General features: G+C 36.3%; 2 protein-coding genes across 3 annotated transcripts; one reads left to right on the top strand and one right to left on the bottom strand.

Moving 5' to 3' along the window:
* Nucleotides 1–1629: 1629 nt before the first annotated feature.
* Nucleotides 1630–3465, top strand: LOC128265299 (uncharacterized). 2 transcript variants are annotated; one of them, XM_053001219.1, is made up of 3 exons: nucleotides 1630–1658; nucleotides 1869–2355; nucleotides 3038–3465. In XM_053001219.1, exons 2-3 carry the CDS (start codon nucleotides 1972–1974, stop codon nucleotides 3263–3265), a joined length of 612 nt encoding a protein of 203 aa, XP_052857179.1. In that variant the 5' UTR covers nucleotides 1630–1658; nucleotides 1869–1971; the 3' UTR covers nucleotides 3266–3465. The 2 variants fall into 2 exon arrangements, with proteins under 2 accessions (XP_052857179.1, XP_052857178.1); XM_053001218.1 differs by lacking the exon at nucleotides 1630–1658 and having other exon boundaries at nucleotides 1835–2355.
* A 7339-nt stretch (nucleotides 3466–10804) lies between these two features.
* LOC128265289 (myc protein) lies at nucleotides 10805–23899 on the bottom strand. Its single transcript, XM_053001206.1, has 3 exons — nucleotides 23329–23899; nucleotides 20617–21934; nucleotides 10805–12077 (listed from the first exon to the last, which is right to left on the bottom strand). Exons 2-3 carry the CDS (start codon nucleotides 21875–21877, stop codon nucleotides 11140–11142), a joined length of 2199 nt encoding a protein of 732 aa, XP_052857166.1. The 5' UTR covers nucleotides 21878–21934; nucleotides 23329–23899; the 3' UTR covers nucleotides 10805–11139.
* Nucleotides 23900–24543: the final 644 nt, after the last annotated feature.

Below are 24543 nucleotides of genomic sequence, written 5' to 3' on the forward strand. Positions count from 1 at the left end.
GCCACAAAGGCAACAATTTCCCAGGCAATTGCAATACAGAATGCAGTTGAAATCTAGAGCAAATCCGAGGAATCCTTGCACAGTCCCTTTGATCTGGATTTTCCCGGAATGCTGATGGATTTCTGGCCTTTATGTCCGTCGACTTTTATTAATGCCCACCAACAGGAAACGCTTTCTTGGCCACATTGCACTTGTCATGCTGCCAAGAAACGTTCGGCTTCGAACTGAAAAATTCAATTGACCAGGAGTCGTGACAAATGGAAAATCCAAGGGACCCGAGACCTTAAAACCTGAAAAGTGTCTCGCTTGTGTCCACAATGGAAACATGGAAACCGTCCGCATCATCGAGCATCAATGAAATATTGATTTCGTTGAATATTGAGAAAGTCGAACAAAGTTTTCTATGGACCAGCTCAGCCCGCATGAATCAGCTTAGTAAAATAGTGGAATACTGCCAATTAAGGTCGGCGAAAAACAAAAAACACAAAATAAAACAACCAAAACAAAGTGGCATTAAAACCGTAAGCGATGCGATGGCCCACGCCATGTTAAGCAGGCAAATAGAAAAATTTATTAAACAAATAAAGCCAGGAGAAGGGTGGGGGATCTTCAATTAGTCAGACTTTCCACCCCACAGCAACAGTGGCGAAACTATCTACACACTGCAAACGAATTCTGTTCATAAGAGTTTCAAAATTGCTTATATCTAATGTCCAAAATGCACTTTAATTTAAAAAAGTTTTCATAGATCTTTGCATTTAGCTCTAACATTTATTTTAATAATATTTAATTGTAAATAGTAGTTTTTAGTTTATGGAATTAGCAATGAAGCAACTTATAAAAATCCACTTTTATCATATATGATACCTATAGGTATAATATTTTAAAACGTTTTTAAAGGGTTTATTTTACTTATTTTGCATTATTTTCTTACGCTTGTTGAAAATTATTTAGTGCAGTAGTTTAAAAAGTGAGCTTTATAGAATTATTATTAAATAAGTTATTATTATGTAAATATTGTATTTTTTGTTATTGATTCTTATTCCTCATATTCAGTTCAACTCCTTGAAATTAAAAGTCACACTTAACTGCTGGACTACTTAATTTCTCTCAGTGTCCTAGAAGCGCAATTAACTCGACGAAAAAGACTCGGGGTCCGGGGCATTTCAATATAATAGTAATTGTGCTGTACTCACTCAGTTAGCTGATTCATCTCCGCCCCGGGAAAACACCTGCAGATACACAGATACACAGTCAGAGAAACTCGGACAGGTAGTTCGGGGTTAAGGGTTGACATAAAGTATATCCACCATATAGGAGGGGTCTATTATCATCGTCTTGGGCATACGAAAAAGTGTTTTTACGATCGAGCACACACTTTTATGGCAAATGTGCAGGATGTCGCATTTTTATGGCACTTTCACCTTCGAACTCATCTGCAGATTCCCACCGAGGCGCCATTAAATATATGTAGACACAATATATATATAGATAGATCTATATATATATAGTTCCCAGAAGCACTTGAGATAATGCAGTTATCGGTCGTAACTATCGCTTCAGGTAGACATGAGACGCCATTCCCATTCTGAAGTTGTTTTAGTTTTCAAGATTGATTTTACGGAACATATTTCATGTGCCCTACAGGAAATAAAATTGTAAGTCATGAAATCTTAAATATGTTGTAGCTTACCTCTGACAGCCATAAAAAGCATTTCCTGAGACTTAATTCCTCTAGCAAATAAATGTATCATATTTTGAGTAATTACATACTGCGACAATTGGTCTTTTTTAATTTCTTTAGATTCTGTGTAAAAAAGTGTAAAGTGTTTGACCTCAAGTACAAAAATTCCCTTTTGAAACTTCAGATTTTTCTTTGACTTTTTCTCACTCACACACCTTTGAAATTACCGCCACCACAATCACTACAAATTGTTAGACAATTGTTTTGCCAAATTCCAAGCTACCGAAATGTTCGAGCTTCGGCATATCAACTTCTGGATCCGTCGGATAATACGTCATTTGTTTCACCGCGACGATGCCGTGTACTCGATCTGGAACTTTTGTCCCACGCACTGCTGGAATCAGTCCATAGGGCTGCTCCAATCGTGCGGCCTTTGCCGCACCGAATGGTTCCCGGTCATCTTCTGGCCGGTGGTGCTGCTCAGCCTCTGCGGAGCGGGCTCCAATTGTTACGAGCTGATGCAGGTGTGGAGCTGTCCCTGCTGGAAGATGAACATGTGGCGCCAGCGGCACTTCTACGTCCTTAACGACTGTGTGCTGCGCAAGGCGAGACTTTTGGGCTCCAGTCTTAGCCTGATCGCGTGGCTTATGCTCGTCTACGGCATCTTGAGGGTGGGTACGCGTATTCTTCGGCATTACAGATTTATTGTTAGATTTTCCTTTCTTGAATAGCCGTTTATATATATATATATATAAAGTATATATCTAACTTCAACGGCATCTTAATGGTACGCGAATTCTTTAGCTTTTCAGGATTGGTTTTTAGGGCATTTAAATGGTTGGTATACGAATTCTTTAGCTTTCCAGGATTAATTATTAGCTTTTGTACCCGTTCTCTGTATTGCTTTTAACGTAAACGCGAATTCTTAAGCTTGTAATCTTCAACAGCCGAGAAGGATTTAAGCTGTCTTCAACTTTGTTATAACTGCGAGTTGATAAGCTTATAATCTACTAGCTGCTTATTTTTCAGCTAGTATTGCATTATTGACATTTCTTCAACCAGTCCAGTACAATTCCCAAGCTTATATTCTTACATAACTGCTTAATTTATAGCTTAAATTAAATTGACTTTTACTTTTCACCACCTAACCAATTTTCTATGTAGACTTTAATAATTTGATATAAGACCATCTATAACCAAAAAGTTCCCCTAAAGTTATTTAAATTGTCTTTAATTAAATTATATATTATTATATATACATAGGCTTTTTCAGTCACTTGATTTGCCTTTAATGGAACCGCGAATTCTTCAGCCTCACCTTATCTATATATTTTTTTTTTTTCGACTCTCCAGGTTTCCCCCAGCGCAATGTCGCCCTGGATCCTGGTGACCAGTATTGTTCTGACCGTGGATTGGTTGATGTGGTCCTTTGATGTGATCACCGGTCGACTGGCCATAAACCTGCATACGCTGCTGTCGCATGTTCTGCACGTGTTCTTCTTGGGCATGGTGTGCTGTGTGAAGAACGTGTTCGAGGTGGCGCTCGGGGATCACATGGAGCACTCGCTGCGGATCATTTGAGGACGGGGGACGCTGGCCGCCGAATGTCATCATTAAGTAAAGGTGCAGGACCGGCATAATTGCATCCCAGCCAGCATTAAGCCCAATTAAGTTGGCGGCGGCACGCACACCATCTCGCCCTAATCAGAGTATATGATGCCCTTTTCATTCTTTTCCCTTTGCCTGTGTAAATACTCTTTCGTCCAGAAAAAGATAATAATATATATATATATATATTTTAATATGTTTCTAAACATAGGTATTGTAAGAAAAAGTCTTTACTGAAATTTATACAAATTAATAAGCTGTCAAATTGTTGCCTATGGAGAGTGCTAGAGGTAATAATATTAATGAATTAAATTTCCTAATAAACCCTTCAAATATCATAATAATAAATATTTACGACCAATATTAATACTAATGAAACAGCGAATTCTTTAGTTGACTCAAGCGAAACCACGAATGCATATGCATTACATGATCTGCACATCTGATAGAAGATAAAGCGTTTCTATAGGGTACTAAATATATACCTACATTTGTGTCATCAGTACATATTATTAAAGTTTTACTGATATCAAATTCTTGACATATTCCAATATAATGTTTTTTTTATCACCATCTATGTCTTAGGGACACAACCCTTGGCCAAGTTAGGGCACAATGTTAATTCGCCTTCATTTCAACACTGTTAGCTTCATCGATCGGCGAGTTGCACCTGTTGCTACCCCAGCCTCAACCCCTTCATGCCTTAACCCCTTTTCGCGAAACTCTCGCAAGCTGCAAGCCAACGAAATCTATACATAATTAAAAGGAAAAAGGGAAAAAAGCACGCACAACGAGGGCAGTGCGTTGAAAGTTTAACGAGACGGCTTGGCCTTATATCCTCGTCCGTCCAGACCAGTTATGTGACATTCGAACCCCTCGATGAAAAAAGGAGAAAAATATAAAGGAAAAAAGTTACAGCTGGCCCCTGGACGACGCCTTCGAACGCATCTGTCCGCCTAAGAAAGAAATCTGCCAGGAGAACCAGATAGCCAGCGAATATACCCCTATACTTAGGCGAAATGAGATCCCTTGGTGAAATCCAATTGGAAAGGGTAAAAGGATAATGCTAATCTCAATCAAATAAAGAAAATATATATTTTGTTTAACTTTCTGTTCTCTTCAGATCTCTTCTGTGCTCATTTTTTCATTCAAAACGAGAACAAACGTTTAACTTTTTATTTTGGAATAAATATTTTCCCTTTTCATTTTAAAATTCACAGAATAAAACTCAGTATTTTTGTTTGTGTGTGGCTCTTCGCTGCGCTTTTCTTTATTAAACCTTTTCCACATTTTCTTTTTTTGTTCAATGTTTACTTACAAAAGCTGTCTTTTTCCTAAGCTCTTTCTTTCGTCCTATCAAATTGTTTGTTTTTGTTGTTTCAATACGTATACGCCTCGGCTTCTTACAAATTTGTTAAATTTCTATTTATATAATTTGTTGTTGCTGCTTTCTAAATGTATATATAATTGAATAATGTATAAGTATATGGTGTATACTATATAATATATTTTATTTCAAATAATTTTTAATTTATTAATATATTGTTATTTTTTTGTATATTTTATATATAGTATATGCATGTAAAACACATTTATTAAATATTTTCGAAAAAATACAAAATTTACAAAAGTTTTCTCTTTGCCTTACCATTTTTTTGTTTTTTAGTTAAACTATTGAAGCCAGTTTAATGTATTTTTTTGTTTTTGTTTAAAGCTGTCTATATAAGCAGATTTCAGTGATTTGTTATCTGTTGGGATTTTATGTGCCTTCATTTATTTAACATTGTTGGAATTACTTGTTATTTTCTTTCTGTCATTATATACACTCTTGTTTCTATGACTATTTTGTACTTTTGATTCTGCATTGCCTTTGCTTGTGTGTGTGTGTAAATGTAGGTGCGTGTGCACGTGTGTAAGTGTGGCATGACCTTGAAGTCCAGACAATTTCCAGTTCTTAAATAAAATTTTGGCAATAAATTATCCAAATATACGCTAGGCATTGACAAAAAAAACTTTACTCAAAAAGAATGCAAAAATTGGTTTAAGCAAAATAAATGAAACGATTTAGCTTTTAGCAAGGCGTTAACATATGAATACATTAAATTTAAGCAATAAAGAAAAAAAAAAGCCATAAATTAATATTTTAGTAAGGGAATGGACATAAGCAAAAGGTATCTCGCCATTTATATACATCTATAAACGAAAACATCAAACGACTTTAAAAATTGATTTCTGATCTTTGTCAAGTTGTTAATAATAATTGATTCATTTACTTAATGTTTATAATACCAAATACACTAGTAAATAACTAAAACAAACTATTGAATTTTTGTGAACGAAAACATAATAAAGTTTTTTTTTCCATATATGGACTTGGTATAAGAGCATTTATAAAGTCAATGCCAATATTTATAATGTATATTTAACGCTTTTGATTAACTCATGTTTGAATTAACTTGATCGAGATGATTTAACTTAACTAAAATTGATACTGACTCCCAGTGACATTTTTTTTTCTGGAAACTGAAGTCAGAACAAGCTGCTAGAAGGCGAAAAAATGAAGACCAAAAAAAAATAAAGATAAACAGAAGCCGCAGCAGCAAAAAAAATATAAATAAAAACAAAAACAAAAGGCAGACGCAGTCGCAGCGAAGCCGGCACGACCTTCACCCAATAAAGCGACCGACCGCGGTCAGAGTGTAAAAAAAAATAAAGAAAAAATGGTTGGTTGCCATTATTTTGTTTTTATTTATGTTTTTTTTTTGTTTTTTTTTTGCAGTTAAACAATTGTGCACGCCAATTTTGTTGTCTCTGTTTTGCTTGGCCCGTCGCCCTCATTGTGTGTGTGCGAATTTGCCGGCTACTTATCTGTCTACCCTTTCGACTTTTAGGAGTATATCCACTTGCCCGATCGACTTTTAAACATAATGAACAATAAACGTATTTTATATGTTTAAGCTCTGCATATTACCAAATTAATCAAAACACTTGCTTAAAACTCTATGCACAAACACTTCACTTAAGTGATAATCTTAGATTTCACAAAAATTTTTGTTAATTTTAACATAAAAATGATTTAAGCTCACAAAAAATGCATTACAATTATTAATTGGTAAAAACAATTCTATGATCTAGTCAAAACTCAGTACACATCTAATCAAAAATGAAACAAAATAAAGAAAAATTAAAATACATTTTAAAATGTCAGTAAAGAGCAGTAGCGAATTCGTTTAGTTCACTTTAATAAATTTCCCTTTCATCTGTCGCCTTGTTTTTTTTTGCAGCTCAATTCACTTACCAAGTTAAAATTAAAAAAAAAAAAAAAAAAAACAACGAAACCTACGAAACCAACGAAACCAACGAAACCGAAACTGAATGATTGTAGTAAAATAATAAAGCAGCAAACAAAAAGCAAAAAAAAACGTGTATAAATAAAATGTTATTTTATGGCTATCGTGATCGTTGTTATTGTTATGGCGGTGACTGTCTCCCGGCCGGCTTTTCTGCTTCTTCTTCGCTTTGCTTTTGTTGTCGCTTTGATTTCATTAAAAATTTTGCCGGTAAAACAATAAAAACAACAACGGTAAAACAACCACTCTGATTGAATTAACTTAATTTGTCTGGTGGGCGAAGGGGCGTGGCAGCAACACCCCGGGCGAAAAGCGAAAAAAAGCGTTGAACTGCTTGATTTGAAACGGCGACAAGAGTAATTTTCCCACCACCCACAAAGTGAATCATTTCGAATGAATCATTGCGAAATGAAAGTGAGAACAATAGATAAAAACCATAATACTAAAAAAAAAAAAAATAAGTAAATGTTATTTTACTTGTTAGGAAAAACCTAAGAATAAGAACGAAAAACGTATTAAACAAAAAGGTAGATTATAGTTTAAAGTGGGCTAAAAAACTGAAGAGCAAGTTTTTTATATATACAAATAGGAAAACCAATTAATAAACTTTTAACTTTTTATTCTTAATTTTTAAAGACATTTATTTTTTTAAATACTCCCTAAAAATAAAATGGTGTCAATCCGATATAAAAAAGCCATCCAGAAACTGCAACAAAGTTCCACATTTTCCAAAAACAAAAATGCAAATAATCAAAAATCGAAAATCGAAAACTCTGAAACAGAAAAGCCTTGTACCACATGAATAGATCTGGAAATCTTCAATGCATCATAAAAAACCAATCATAAAACAAAAGCGAAGAAATAAAAACAAAATTAAAACGGATTTCTTTCTTGGTATGTTGAAATATATTTATTGTATAATTCCATTATCATAAATTTTGAAAAAAAAAATATTTAAACGGTTTGTTTCTATATATAGTAGTGTGTGTGTGTTGTGTAATATATATAGTTTATATATGTAAAAGGTACATAAAATGTAATTTATTGTGTTTACTTTTCTCATTTTTTTTCGCTTTCAATTTGCTTTTTATTAATAGGTAACTACATAACGAGTTTAAAATTATTAGATAATATATTAATATAGGTGTTTAGCTTGATTCGCCAGTTATATCGATATTATTTTGCGATGTTTTCACATATTTAATAAGCAATAACCAAAGTGAACAGAATTTTTCATAACTTCTTTTGTCATCAAATCAAAAATAGGTTTTTCAAATATATAGTCATAAGCATATGCAAAAAAAGTGTTTTAAATATACATGCAATAATTCATCATGTTCGTCTATTATAGTTTCATATTTTTTCGTTCAGTGTGTTAACAGTTTTTTTTTTTTTTTTGCTTTCATTTTAATGAGTTTTTCACATTTTTTACACAAGTTTTTACATTTGTTATTTTTCTTCAAATAATTTGCTTTTTGTTTAAAAATAAATCTTTAACAACTAATTCAAATAGTAGTTTGTGTGTGTATAATATAAAAAATTTCATAATCATACAAATATATTTAAACTTAAAAACTTTTTTTTTTGTTTTTTTATTATAAATGTATTTTAAAAGAAAAAAAAAAGTATAATGTTTTTTGTTTTGTTTTGTTTGCGAGGATTTTGGTTTTGGTCATAGTTTTAATATATATTTTTTGTTTGTAATAAAAAAAATTATGTTTAAAAATGCTCTTTCACTTGAATTTGTTGTTTCGTTAATAAATTAATTAAAGGACTAAACAAAGAAAAGGTTTGCTTTTCGTATTTTTTGTTTCTTGTCATTTCTTTTTTAGGTTATTGTATCGTAAATTTGTACGGTTCTTGTTTTTGTTTGTTGAAATTATAGAAAGAAAACAAGGTGTTTTTTTTTTGTAATTCTTTAAACTATTTCTTGTTGTATGTACTATAGGAAAATAGGTGCATTCGTGTTTGTGTATTTTGTATCTTGTTTATGTATAGGTGTGTTGTGTAGTGTGTTTGTTGGTTTATTGAAGTTTTGTTTTCGTTTCGCGTTGTACAATTCGCTTAAGTCTATTGCTTTGTGTTTTCTCTCCGGGTTTTTGTGTTTTCTATAAAAATATTTCCATCTCTTGGGTTTTGGGTTCGCTATTTTGTAGGCGTGTGTAACTATTATTTAACGAGATTGCTATTTACAGTGTGTACACATTTTTTGGTCGAAACAATACCAAAAATATACTTCTTAATTGTTTGTCCAAGTATATGTATTAATATTTTTTTTTTTCGTTTTCCATTTAACAATTTTTTTGTAGTTTAGTTTAATTATTCAAAAAAATAAAGAAGAGTTAAGATTGTTTAGTTTTTCAAAAGGTTTTGCGGCGGCGTATTAAAAGAAAAGAATAGTAAAAGATACAAAATATTTCATGGGTTTTAACGTAAAGCTAGTAGTAAACAAAAATAATAAGAAATATATATGTATTTGGGTATAGTAGGTATTAGCCTAGAACTCACATAAAAAATTTCGTTGAAACGTCGGCCTACACTCTATATAGAAATTTACTCAATATATAATATACAATATACCTAAATAACCTCCCCTGATCTCATTCAATTTCTGGTCATCATATATCCATATATATATGTTGGATGTTTTTTTTTTTTGTTTTTGTGTCTAAACCTAAATAACAGTTGACATTGTGTTTCCTATATTTTCTCTCATGCGCTTTTTACTTCATTCGCATGCGCTTTAGTCGCTTATGTCCTTTAGTTTAGTAGTAGTTATTTAGTTGATATTTAGATGCGTGTAAACAATTGGTATAATCGTTCGTTAATCATATATAACATATTGCTGAGAGGCAATAACTTATTAGCAAAAAATCGACAGTTAAACAGCTCACAAAAGTTTGAGTTCTCTTGGGTCTTGGGGTTGTGGGTGTATATATATCTCTCTGGGTCTCTCGTAACTCCAATCACAAACTTTGCAGCCAATTTCTCCACTCATTCGCCCTCTCCTTCTTTCTATCTATATATCAGCTATTCTCGAGAGGTTTTCGTTTTGGGTTAGGTTTAGTTTAGCACTATTAAATAGTTTAAAGTTTTCTTAATTCCTTTTTTGTTTTCGTTAAGTTTTGCGCATTTCATATGCATAGTTATCAGTTAAAAATTATTATATATCCCTAGGTGTAGCAAAAAAAAAAAAAAAGAAAAGATAATATGATTGTAAAAAGGTGTATAATAATATTTTCATATTTGAATCTTCATTGCAAATAAAATGTATTTTCTCAATATAGGCAGTAGAGTTTTTTGTTGTTTGGGTGTATATAAAAAGCTTTTGCATTTTCATCTTTGCGTCGTCGTCCAACAGATGTCGATTTACATATGTATATATATTATAATATATAAATGGGTTATAGGATGTCGGGTTGTCTTAGCAAAAGCCTTGAGGTGTGTGTATACATGCAGATATAATTGGGTTTTTATCCTTTGCTAAAAGGATGCGTCCTTAACGACATGTAGGACCCAAAGGCGCATGTTAAATAGGTATACCCATTGTCTAGGTAAACTATTGAACCAAGGTCTGAATATGGTGTTCCTTATTGCTTCGTCAAGAAGTTTTGTAACCATTTGAAGAAGCCGGCTCTTTTTTGTGTTTTTTTTGGGGTATCAACCAAAAGTTCTACTTTCAGCTATAATAATTCCTATATATATCTTATCATCGTTCTCACTTCCGATTTTGTGTGCTCTATCTCCTCTTTGTGGCTCTTTCGTTGTAACTTTTGTCTGTTTTCCGTATCCGTTTTTGTTTTTTGTGTTTCCTTTTCGTTTGTTTGTGTATCTCCTCTTACTCCTTTTTCTCTTCTTTCTCCCTCTCTATCTGTCTCTCTTTATTTTCACTTTCATTTTTCATTGTTTGGTTCCTTTCTTGTCCTTTTCCTCTTTTTTCTCGTTTTCCTTTTTGTTGACTTCATGGTTAAGTAGCTATTTCAAAAAAATAACTAGTATAGAACCTAAATTATTATGTTATATACAGAGACCTACAACTAGATTCTAGTTAAGCCTAATCCTAAATGTGTAAAAGTTGTAATTATGCAGCAAAAAAAAAAAAAATAAAAAAAAAATAAAAAAAAAATAAAAAAAAATTGATAAATTGAATTGAAAAACACTTCAAATTGATTTCATAACACCGTTTTTTTCGTTTAGTTTCTTTGCCAAATGAATTCGCGCGGAAAGAAAAATCATATATATATATATCACATTAAAGAAATCAAATTTGTTAAATCACTTTATGTTTATAGTTTTAAACATAACCTACTAACTGATATTGAAGTTCTCCGCAGAAAAAAAACATCATATATGTAAGGTCATAGGTCATAAGGGCTAAGGTCAAGAAAGAAAGAAAAATCGCAAAATATGTAGGGGTGGTGTGTTGGTGATATATATAGGTTTTTCAAGCGCTACGCCGCCGCTTTAAGCAGTTAGTACTATAGATAGACAACCCCACTATCCACTGATAGAGTGCGGTTCGCTTTTCACCCTCCTATAGCGGGCTAGTATCTCCTGCTGCTGCTTGAGCTTCACACTCAACAGCTGTCGCTGCAAACTGAGCTCCTGCTCCTCCTGCGTCAACTGGGTGCACAACTTGGCCGCCTCGCGCAGGATGTTCACCTTGGGAGCCCGCTCCTTGTCCCTGATAGTGGGAATCTGTTTCTTCAGCGCCTCGAAGAGGTTCTTCAGGCCAATGCGGCGCTGGCGCTCCATGTCATTGTGCTGATTGCGCTTCTCGATCGTATCGGCCTCGTCCAGGCCCAGGCTGAAGTCCTTCCGGAGGACACTGCTGCTGCAGCTGGAGGAAATGCCTTGGACTGCTGTGCTACGTCGCTGCCAGTTGCGATCCATGGGATCCACATCCTGGCCAGAAAGCGCCGAAACGGGCGATGTGCTGCCCGACGACGATGCCGAGGAGGCCACCACCTTCTTGCCGCGGCATTTTTTGTTCATCATAGCGTTACTGTTGTTGCCGTTGCTGATGCCCGGCAGAATCATGCTGGAGGTGATGCCACCACCAGGAGCCTTCAGACAGGTTCGCTTGCGTCCCTTCGAGTTCGAGGTGAAGCTGGACTGCGAACTGGATGAGCTGGAGCTCGAGCTGACGTTCGAGGAGTCCACGGACAGAGGCGAGTAGGACGGCGAGGCGGAGGAGCAGTGCTGGTACGGCGTGCTCGAAGGCGACGGGTAGCGCGAGTTGGCCACCGATTTCACCGGACTGCTGCTGGCCGGCGTGTACGGCAGATTGAAGTTGTTGTAGCGCGGCTTCTGCTTCATGTGGTCGATCGATATCTTGTGGGCCATCTTGGTTTGCAGGGCGCCCATTACGTGGCACGAGGGATTCGTGGGCAGCTTCTTGTCCGTAGTATACGATACCACATCGATTTCCTCATCTGCAAATTGGGGTGGTAAAAGGGGGGAGTTTCTCGTTAGCGTGGTGTATATTTAAGAAACTGAGCTTACAAGTAACAAACAAGTTCTTTAATACAAGGTTATACTAAAAGGGAATTAATATTACTGATTTTTCCATATTTTTCCAAGAAAGGGTACTCTATTAAAGCTCTCAATACCCAGAATCTTTATTTTTTTTCAATTTGTGCCAATATAATTATGCAACGCACTGTGCTGCAGCTCCAGCTTCTTCTTCTTCTTCTTCTTCTTCTTCTTCTTGGTTCAATGGTCGCAACGGAAGTGGTAAATTAGCGAAACGGAAGAGAGTACAGCAAAAGTTGTGTGCCCCCAACCCGGCCCCCCACCCTATCTATATCCTATCCCTATACATCTCCGGCTTTCTCTGTTGCCAGGCGGAATTACGAGTTACGAATTTCGCGGGATGTGGGATGTGGGGTAGAAGAAAAGGCAAAATAAAATAAAATAAAATAGAAGTAGGCAAAACAAAAAGGCGGAGACAGACCAATGACGTCAACACAAAAGGGCGTAGTCGCGACGACGCCAGTGCCACTTGAAATTGAAATCCGTGCAAATCTATTGCTTCCTGAAGTCTGATATACCATATACCACCGTACATACGACGACTTCTCTAGTGCGGGAAACGAAACTATACGTTGACACACTAATCCGCTTTAGCTGTTATTTCCTTTCTTTTTTTTCCACGCCAACCTTAGTCATAATTCTAGCCATCACAAGGGTCATTAAACTTGCCCTAAGAGAAAAACATTTGCGGGGCTTTGGCTTGCGGAAAAAAGAACAAGAATTGCATGAGGATAATGGCCTGGAATTGGAATTTGTAATTCCCATAGCTCTCTCTCGAGTCTCTATACAAATAATTCAATTTCTTAAATTCTTATTATGTTTGTATGTAATTTTGTTAGTATTAGGTTATTCGAAAAATGCAACCTTCAATTGAATCAAATTTATTATAAATTTTAATGTTTATTCACATTGAATTTTGAGCAACTGTTTAAACAATTCTTTTCGCTTATTAAAGGCAAGCAACTGCTGTGCAAGCAAGCAAGAAAAAGCAGGAAAAAAGCAAACTTTGCACGCTTGGCAACAAGGTAAAAAAGGAATTGAAGACCGAGAGAGGGTAGGGACTGCTGACAAGTGCAACAAGTTGCAAGTTGCAAGATCAAGTGCATGGGAGACTGGAAAAAAATAAACATTGAATAAATCCCCAACTGGAAACCGCAACGAAATCGAAACCTGCAGAGAAGACGCCTGAGTGGGCATGAGTCAGATTCTTTCAGGAGAATCGAGAGATAAAACGAGAAGAAAAGAAGGAGCCAAGCTAGTTCTTCTTGGTTGCTTTTTTTTTCTGTTTTTTGCCAACGTCATCATTCCACTTTGGCTAGACAAGCAACAGACCACCAAGATCTTCCTCCCCCCTTCGACAAAATCTTGGAATGCAGCCTCTCGTCGACGGCCATTTTTCCTTATAAAAAATATATAAAAAAAAGTGCATGAGGAAGAAGCGCTCCTGCTGACTGGACAACAAACTCTGTGGAATGTCAGCCACCATTCATCATTTGATTTTGAAAACTAAGCAAAACTAGATTAATAAACACACATCACAGGAACATAACTTGTCAGGCTAGGCTGAATTTCTATTTAAAAGCCATAAATAGCCAAAAACAAACGCCCGACAACGACTTCGAATAAAAATCAATAAATGCTGAATACAAAACAACTGTCAAGCGAGATTTCCAGCGAACGAGCGAGCGAACGTACATCTTTATTTCAATATCGAAAGGGGAATTTCCAGACTGAGAGACAGACCAACCCCACATCACGTTTAATAGACAATGAATGGGAGGATGGCAACATAAAAATAATCAACAAAACAAAATTGCAATCTTCCACCGTTCGTTCGGCTCACTTGTCTATCCCATCAAAGCTGCAACTGCAAACTGCATTCAATTCAGTCGTTCAGTCGTTCCGTCATTCAGTCATTCACATATTCAGATATAATAATACAAATATAAACTAGGGTTGTGCCGGCAGCTTTTGCCTTAGTTTTACTAACGGTTATTCCGCACAAATAGGATGCTGCTGCTGCTTCTTCTATATCTCTCATATCTGTCCTCTCTCTCGCTGAATAAAAACGAAAAAAAAAAAAAAAATACAAGAAAAAACCAGACAAACTCGTTTGCTGCATTAAAATACAAGAAACCTACTGGAAGAAGCAGACAAACCAAACAAAGCAACTTTTATTTTCTTCTTTTTTTTATTTGTTTGAGACGGCAACAGCAATTTTTGTTGCTATGCGAATGAAGCCAAGATCAAATCGTAATAATAAAAAAAAAAAAATAATGGAGTAAAGAAGGATGGCTTTAAGACTTTTTGATACCCTCTTTTACTTGTTGTTGCGAATGTGAACTTTATGGTAGTTGTGTATTTAAGCCGTTGTTATTCACACACCAAATGAAGTCTTATTTATGAAACTTAAGGAATTTGTAATATAGGTGTATTTTTAGGAAATTTAAATTAACTACACGAAAAGTTCGTGTAACCCTTATTTAGGATATCAAAAATGCCAAAGAGGAAGCTGCCGCTGATTATAATTGCAAATACAATACACACAAGCCGCCACATGTTGCGCAACTTTTGTGCAGGTAAAAGGGGGAGGCGGTGGGTTGGAATGGGTTGGGTTTTTCCTGCCCATGCATTCGTACTTTACAGTATGCATGTATGTATAAAGAGAAGTGTGTGATGATAAGCACAGAACAGACGCCTTTTGCCCTATAAAATTAGCATAGGGTACGGTGAGATGCGGACAGACAGGCAAAGGGGTAAGCCCAAAAACAGAGAAGTATAGAAGGGGGACAAGTGCATCATCAATACAAAAGGCGCATTAAGTGCAGCAGATGAGAAGCTTCCGATATATACTTGTATACTATATATTATCATATGCGATGGTTAAATACCCCATCATATCTTTGGGTTGGGTCGTCGAGCAAATGAAATTGGAATGGAAATGGCAATGGCAAAGGCAAAAGGCAGCATGATGTAATACAGACAAGAATTTTTTAAAAAGCCTATAAAAATAAAAGAAGCAAGCGAAAAAGGCAACGATAACTCAGCAAATAAACTACAGTGGGATAAATTAAGACCACTTGGAGATAAAATGTCTCTGGGAATTAGGCATTATGCATCGATGGGGGACATTAAAATCAATTAAGATTTCAAGCATGTGGCATGGTATATTTTAATATTTGTAAAATTCTTTTTTCTGCCCGTTGAATAAATAATTTACTTTCAAGTCGACAAAATTGTATAAAATTGAATAAGCTGTGGGGCAACTTTTTCGACCACTATACCAAGTCGTAAAATTAAAAAAATTCACGGCGACGATTTCCTCTTCCCTTCCCATTTTCCCCGCTGCCTTGTAAATTTGTTTAATAACAGACGCTGTTGTTTATTTTGCTCCGCGTCTGCGGCTTTTATGACACATCGCCGTACCGCGCAAATGAAAACTGCAAATTCTGGGCGGGAATATATGAAAATAAATTATTATTTCGAAGAAAGTTCATTGAGGGGAAGAAGAATTTGTGTTTAGATCATCACTGGCCGGCCAGCCGGGCCATAGTGATTTCATACGCTTTTTTCGCGCCCTCTGCACTTTGTATATCTTTGCGATCTCACACACATTTTAACGATTCTTTCGAATTTGCAATTTTATTCGCCGAAAATTCAAGGAAACCGTGAAATGAAGAACATAAACATGACTTGTTGCACTTTCCCACGCCTCACCACCCTATATTTTTGCGTTGGCATTTCGCATGAAAATCAAATAAATTGCAACTGCAACACATGTTGCACTTTTGCCAAAGGTTAAGAGACGGAGCAACAGCCAGCAGCAGAAATTGCATTTGCATCAGCAGCAGCCACTGCAACAGAAATTGCAGCCGCAGCAGCAACATCTGCTGGCAACATGTCGCTCAACCGCAACTTGCCACACCGATGGCCAGCTAAATAGGTCACGCGAATAAAATGTTGTAAAAACAATGTTGTAAACATTTGTGGGAAATGTTGGTAAATTAAAAAAAGAAAATCAAAAACTAAATCCAAAAAAAAAAGAGTCATAGTCAGTGCTATACTTTTTGCAAATCAAATTATAACTTAACAAGACATATTAAATCGTCTAAGTACCGTTTTTAAAACAACAGCGGAAAAACAGTGCTTCCGCTGCACTGGCAGATTTTCCCACGCGCATTTCTTGCACTTTTCCCTTTTTTTTTCTTAGCGTTGTCCCCGTCTTTTTTGATTTTCTCGGCTTTTCCTTTTCCTTTTTTGTGACGTAGTCAGCGGGAATTTCATCATCATAGGAAAAGCAGGATGTGAGTCATCATGTTAAGCCTTTTCCGATGGAAACCCGATGGAAAACTCCTCCCCGAAAGTACGAAAATAATGACTTATGTTGCACAACGTCGCAATGCGACATATCTTATATGATGGTGTACTCCCCATATAATATAGTAACGAGTATCCATAATGTAATAATGCTAACTGGCACATAAATTATGAAAATGCGTCTGGCAACATTTGCCACTTGAGCTTTTGGCAACATTCTTGGGCGTGGATACATCCTCTTTGGATGTATATATATATGTATATGTATACCAATTTATCTGTTTATACAGGAAATCTCTTATAAACGCCGAAAGGGAGGCTCGTTTGTTAAGGGAAAAAAAGATAAATAAATAAAGCAATGCCAAGTGAGTGAGACCGAGAGGGGGGAAAAAAGCTCTGCTCTTTATGGGCTTTTGGTTTTTTATTTTATAACGCCGACGTTGCCGCTTTTGCGACCTTGAGCATAACAATTTATTGCTACACGTGTGCGAATAAAGCAACAACAAGCCAGCACAACACAAAAACTACGACGCAATTTGTACATCGGACAGAGATGGCATTATTAAAAGAGATAAGGACGGAGAGAGAGACGGTACGCCTAGCAACAGTCCAAAGAAACCGTCAAAAAAATGCCTCAAGACTGGAGCCCGAAAAAAAAAACATACATTCGGCCCATTGGCGCTTTTTTGGGCGCCTTTTTACTAGTTCTATTTATCTTTTGTGGTATATTCCTTATATATCCTTTTTACCATATGTTGACATTTCGCTTTGTTTTCTCTTACACATAACACTTCTTATTCTGATGTATAGTTTTGTATGTAACTTGATTGTCAATTTAAATTTATATATTAGTTACGCATTATTTAAATTTGACTTTATATTATTTTTGTATTAATTGCAAATTTTAATGTTAATTTTAATATTTAGAACAATTTTTAAATATTTACAGTATACAAAGGTCTAGTTTAAATAAAATTGTTCTGTTGAACTTTTTATAAATAAGCACAATAAATTAAGTTACACATCATAGGTATATCAAATTTTACTCAAATATAGTTATTTTACTATAAATTTGTTTTTTAATTGATAAAAACATTATCTTATGTTTACTTGATTGTCTCTCAACTTTCGATTGTTTGCCTATTTGCTGTTCACTTTTTCTAAACGCATAAATTAAAGAGCCGTAGAAATCGAAAGTGAAAAGCAAAAAGAAGACCGAAAAGGAAATTTTGTTTCGCGTCGAGGTGGAAGTTTGTCTGGCCATAAAAGTTAAATTTGGTTTCTGGTTTGGTTTGGTTTTTTTTTATCGCCGTCCCCATCCCCCCCCCACCCCCCCCCCCCCCATTTTTTTTTCTACGCACTTTTTTCCAGCGATTCGGCTGACCTTGGTTCAGTTCATTAACATTTTCCAAAACCCGCACACACAATCGCAAGGTGCGAAATGCCAAAAAGCAACACGCACTACCAAAAAGTAAATATATATACATATGTACTTATATAGGCGCCAACATAGGGGCATGTGGCATCTGGTGTCTCGTTCACACCCCCTTAAGCCTTATCTATTTGCCGAATTTTGTGCGTTGTTGCCAACCAGGCCTCACTCGGTCGTCTCGCTCGCACTCACGAAGAAGCTTTTATACTAATTAGAAGACTGCAGCATAGCGATAAAGAAAGTCCCCCCAGAAAAAAAAACCAAAAATAAAGAAAAGAATTGATATTGATACAAGTGCGTGTGTCTTTGGACAGTGCCGTCTCACTCTAGCAGTCGTCACAAGATGCGAGTGAGAGCGAGATGGGAACATAAATTTGCTAATCTGCGGCACGCACCTGATTTCTTTTTCCGCTTCTTCTGCTATTTCTGTTTCTATATATATTTCCAAGGAGAAATACGCACACAAAAAAAAACAAAAAATAATCTCGAACCACTTGTGTCAAGTTTTTAGTTGCTAAATTAGCAGTGGAAAAATGATGATATGCTGAATTGGTAACACGTGTGCCTATTTTTTGTAAGACTTTGAATACATACATATGTACATACATAGTTTAGATTTAAAGTTTCTTTGTTACTTAAGTGATGCATATAGGTTTAATAAAAATGTTTAAAGATTAATTAATAGTTATTACTTAGGTATTTTAGTTTCCAAAGAAATTTCCGCCTTTCTAAAGTAGTCTGAATAACTTTTTAATGACGCATAATTAAAATGAATAAATGAGACCAGACGGGGGCGTTTTTTCTTAACATATACTAAGCTTTTTGCCTATTTATCATTTTTTTACTACGTTATTCTAATTTGTGTTTTATTATTTTTCGCAGCGGGGAAAAATAAATAAAGAAATATGTGGAGCGCTTGGCAACAAGAAATAAACGCACAAAATAAAACAAAAGCACATAATGCAAAAGCAGACAACACCCCAAAAGCGAAAAAGCAAAAGCGTAAAAGCGCAAATCGCAAAAACCAAAACAAACGTGCAAAAATCGTTGTTGCTGCAATTTCTTGGTTTAACTGCACTCGGCAAATTGCAAAAGAGGGAAAAAGAGAGAGCGTAAGTGTGAGATGGGAAGAGAGTTCGCCGTCACAACAAGTTTATTGCTTTTGCTTTTGTCTTTATTATTTTTTTTTTTTTTTGCTATTTTTGCAGGTCTTGAACGTTCTTAAATTTTGCAATATTTTTTTGTATTATATTATTTAATATTTTCACCTTTAGCTTTCTGTTTTTAAATTTTTTTTTAATTTTAATGGAAAACGGCAAAAAGCTTGCACTAACACACGCTCCATAAATTAGTAGTAGTAAATGTTTATGGCCATTGTAGTAAAAAAAAAAAATGCACTCGTAATGCACTTGTAGTAGTAGTTGTAGCGTAAGACGTAGTAAAAATCTAGATGATTGACGTGACGTAATCTTGCGAGGGTTGCTCAATGGATAACGAACGTTTTGCGCGCCAAAAAGAGAGAGGAGACATTGAACTCGTCCGCAAAAATAGAGAAAAGGGGCACGAATTGACTTAAAGTGTACCTTGGAATAAAAAATTGTAAGGCACAGTACCTTTATATAATATAAAAGTTAAACATGCATGTTCGAATTAATACACATTGTTTTACTTTGAATCTAAATTAATTCCTAATTTTTTTGGTGTGTAAATAGATGTATATGTATATATAAATCCCACAGCTTTTCTTTCAGAGTTCCGGAACAACCAAAATATCAAATATTTTGTGGTAGTGGCGAACCGAGTCGAGGGTACGGAAAATGCCGCCAAGGAGGAAGGAAAATTTTGGGGCTGTCTGCCACGTGGCCAGTGACCAGACATCCTTGAAAATCGCACAACAACGCACACAGAAAAAGCCAAGAAATTTTGGGGTGTTGGCCCAGAAGAGAGAGATTCCTATATGTATAAAGGTTATTTTTTGTAGTCTGGGCGTAGTTCTGCGCATCATCCCCCGGGTGATGTGTTCGGGTTCTTCAAAACAGAGAGAGAGGATGACGCCATGAAGCACATAAACACAATGAGCCATGAAAGCCACGCGCCAACATTTTCCCCATTGTGGGTGATTGGGTGTAGGAAAATCATAAAGGAAAGCCCAAAGGCAGCGCAACGAAAAGCACAAAAATCAATGGAAAAACCATCGCAGACAGACGCCGGCGTCGCGTGGGCGTTTTTTGTTTTTTGTTTTTGTGTGCAACGTAACAAGTTTACTACGTTTGCTGTTGACGTAGGCGTTTTCCGCCGATCGATTTTCCGGTTGCTTTCAGAGTATACTGTGTACTTGTTCTCTGAGTGTTCGTATTTGTGTTTGTGTATTTTGCTTGGGCGTTATTTTGCACCCACACGAAACGGAAGTGCGAACACTAGTTGAATGTGCAACACCCAAAAGTGTGTGTGTGGGAAAATAAATGGGGGGCGGAAAATTAATCAGTAGCTTCCCCGCGAGGTATCCTATTTCTATAATTAGTTTTGCGCTATGAAGCACGTAGTAATAGTGCGCGATGTATACAAAACTTGCTGCGTGCATACCAAAACAACAGCCTGACTATTGGTTCTTGTTGGTTGTGAATAGGTTTCGAGCCTAACGGACATTTACCTAGACTACAAGCTTCTTGACTGCTCATTAAAAAACTCACCGGAATCGGAGGGGGTCTCGAGATTGGGTCCATCGTCGACCATGTCGTTGCAGCGTGTGTAGCTGTGGTCGCTGATGTGCAGCATGTGCGACATGCCGGTGTTGGTGGCGTTGTTGCTGCTGCTGCTGCTGCCGGTGGTTCCCTTGCTGCTGCGATGGTGCCGCAGTCCATAGTTGAGGGAGTCACCATCGTCGGAGTCGCTGTCCGAACCGGTCGTCGGCGGAGAGGCCACTGTACTGCATCCAGTGGCTATGTCGATGGCCTGCTGCTGCTCGTCCATCTGCTCCTGGCTCGTCTGCTGTGGATTTGAACTTGCGTTGACCTGGTGACTGAGCACATCGAGCACATCGTTCATCGTGGCGAAGGGGAAGCGAACGGTGCACAGATCCTTGCCGGCATTCTGCAGATCCCTGCTTATTTGATTGATGCAATTGACATCGCCATCGTCGCTGGTCAGCGAGATGTTGTTGCTGCCCATCACGCAGGCCCTTAGGTCCACATTGTGTCTGAATTCGGGAGCGGCCACCTCGTCAGTGAGACTGTGCGGTGTATCGGGTCTCAGGTATTTGCTGCTCTTCATTTCGCCACCAACACACCCCTTGCGAATGGCCATGGGACTAGGCGATGATGTAATGAGGAGGTTCCTCTTTCGCAGCAGACTTCCGCCGGGCGGTATCAACTGGTCCTCATCCTGGATCTGCATCTGCGACTTCTTGTCGCCAGCACTCAAACGCCGGCGCTTCTGGCTGAATGTGTAGTCCAGATCCTCCAACTCCTTCTTGATAACCACCGGCGAATCCTCCGCATTGTTTGCCTGCTGTTGCTGTGATTGGCTGTTACTTGTGTTATTATCTGTAGTCTGGGACTGTGATCGCTGATATGCGGAGTAGGCATTTGTGGAGCTGCAAGCCACGGCCAGGGATATGGCACTGGTCTCACTGTACGACGAGGCTGCACTGTTGCTTCCGGTTCCAGAGCTGGTTCCGGCCACATTGTGATTCAAGCAATTCGTCATCGACGACCACATGCAATCGACATTGCGAATCTCCGGCTTCATATCCTCATCGTTATCCATATAAATGTCCGAGAAGACCCCGTCAACATTGCCCATCTTCTCCAAATCACTTTGGATAGTGTGCATGCCACTGATGTCATCGTACAGATCACTATCCATATCGAAGGGGATCGAGAAGTTAAAGTCTTCGTCAATCGGAGGCATTTCCAGAACGGCATTGCGGTAGTCAGGGTACTGAAGAGTCATTTTGTGTCTGTGTTTGGGGATTATTTCTATATTTTAGTTCCTGAGTTTTGGGGCTGTCTGAAAATAAGGTAAGGCGGAAATCGTTGTAGGAAGGGATGCACAATATATAAATATTTTTTCCTTCAGAGTCTTTGAGGACATTTAAACAAAGTTTTTTTTTAAAACATTCTTTAAATTGCAAATATTTTTTTTTATTAAATATATATGAAAAGTATATAAATTTTTTATTTAAACAAGGTGAAGTATTTTTCATCAAATTTATATTTGTGAGTTTATTGTTATTATAGTTTCTGTCCCTATTATCACTTGTAATTATTTCTTAGTTCTGTTAAAAATATCAAATAAAATAAATCGTTAAATGTTGGATTGAAAATCTCATTTAGCGGCTAAGTAATACCCCGTCTCAATTTCCATTTCCACTGACGTCAGGCGCCGTTTAAGGTTCAGCAAATGTTATCGAAAGTACACAAAAGCTATAGCTCTATATACTATTTATTTATACACTATTAACGCTCCCCATTTTGCTCCCGAAAATCACGATTCTTAGAACTCTTGACAACAGCTAAATAAAAACACAAAAATATATAAAAAAAAAAAGAGCAAAAGGGAGAACGAATATTTGTATTCCCATAATCCCAACTTATATTATTGCCTGACCTTCAACTGATAAATGCTGATCTTCAAGCTTTTGCCTGTGTTACTAATTTCACTGTTTTTTTCCTTTTCCTTTTCCTTCGTAGAATAGAAGCCCCGTTGCATTCTCAAGCGGTAAAACAAAAAGCAAGAAATACGACCAAAAAATAACTGTAAAACGCCTTCACAAGACCAATAGAAAAACTGTTCAGTTAAATAAGAGCTATCGGACCACTCTTATTATTTTTTAGTTAAATTGCAAAATTCATCTGATTATAAAATTTCTCAATTTTAAATTAACTAAAAATTCCAAACACAATTTATAAAATATATCAAAATAAGAGATAACATATTTTTATTAAGACTTGCCTCTGCTTTTATCTTTAAATTGAAATTTAAGCGAATTACTCTTCGATAATATTTTGTTACATTCTAAATTGTTGTTTTTTTTTATTTTAACTATTATTTATTTTCCATAGAAATTTTCAAACTTTTCACTTTTAGCAAGAACAATATACCAAAGTGCTAATGATAATTTGGCAAAGCAATTTATACAAGTCTAAAAATGTGAATTTAATATGTTTATAAATGGTCTCGAACTTGCAGAATTTAAGTTTTTTATTTGTTCTGTTTTAATACTTCCTTTTTTTTTTGGCAAGTTCCTTTTTTTTGTGTGCGTAAAGGAGCGACTATGGTGTGTGTTTACCGTTACCGTGAGTTGTGGTTTTTATTCCTTTTCACTCAAAATTCTTTTAAAGTTCTTAAAAATTCCCGCGATTTTTTCCTGGGCATGTTCTTATATATATATTTGCACTCACCTCTTTGAAGAGCGATTTATGTGTTTGTTGTATCCTTCTATTCAATTAATTGTAATCCAATTTGGTTAAGTTCCAGTAGGCTATATCTATATCTATTTCTATCCCGTTTCCGCCTTCTCACAAGTGTTGTTGCGCACTTTTTGCGTCAATTGGGGGAAAAACGGGGGGAAAAAAAAAACCACCAAAAAAAGGGACACCAAAAAAAATTCTTCCCGTTTATTTTTTGCACTGGCTGTATTTCTTTTTCTTTTTTATTGTTTTAGTAGTTCACAAGTTCTTCTTCGTTGCGAAGAATACGATATTTTGCGCGGTTTTTTCTCAGGGATTTCGGAATATTTCTGCGATTTTAGCACTGTTATAACTTTTATGTGACATTTTCCTGTTGTGTGTGTGTGTAGTATACGTTTTAGCAGAGTTTGGGTTCGGTTTTTATTTTTGGATTAGCCTATATATATTATATAGTTTTTTTGTCGGGCGGAAAACAGCCAAAAATCCAAATCCACAAAGCGAAGACAGGACAGATAGAAATCGGTGAAAACGCGGCGCACAAATGTCGATTTATTTCGAGGGCCGGTTGCTTTTATAAATTTCAGTCGAATTCAGAGTGACCGCCGAAAAATGCTCATTTTCTCTCATCCGCTCTCTCCCGCTCTTCCACTCGTTCCGAGTTACTCTGAGTTCTCTGTTTGCGAAGCTTTTTAAATCCGAATTTATTGCATTTTACAACGTAATGTAATTCCGCAAGTTCTACAAAGTTCTGCGATGACATTTGGGCTATTTCATCACGATTTGTTTATACTTATTTGCTTAGAATGAAACGAAACAGTGTAATTTACTCGCTCTCGCACTCACTTATATGAGTGTTTCCAACTTGCCGGTATTTGCCGGTTGAGTGAAAGAGATCGAATGAGAGCGAAAGAGAGTAAATATCCCATTCTTTGAGTGGTGTTTACAAATAAATTGAGCGGAAACTGAACTGAGCGGTTTTGAGGAAATCATGAAATTGCATCACCGGCAAATAATAAATATAAACAATTACTGAGAACTGATAAATACTTAAATTTGAGGATATACAGTTCCAATTAGAATAAATAAAAATGGCAGATATTTGTATCAAAATGCAAATACAAAAAAACTAAAACTGTGCGAGAGAAAAAATGTAAACATTTTAAATACATATATTAAAAAGGAATCAACAACCTAGTTCCAATTTCA

Source organism: Drosophila gunungcola, unplaced genomic scaffold, assembly GCF_025200985.1.
Source record: "Drosophila gunungcola strain Sukarami unplaced genomic scaffold, Dgunungcola_SK_2 000108F, whole genome shotgun sequence".
Classification (NCBI taxonomy): Eukaryota; Metazoa; Arthropoda; class Insecta; order Diptera; family Drosophilidae; genus Drosophila; species Drosophila gunungcola.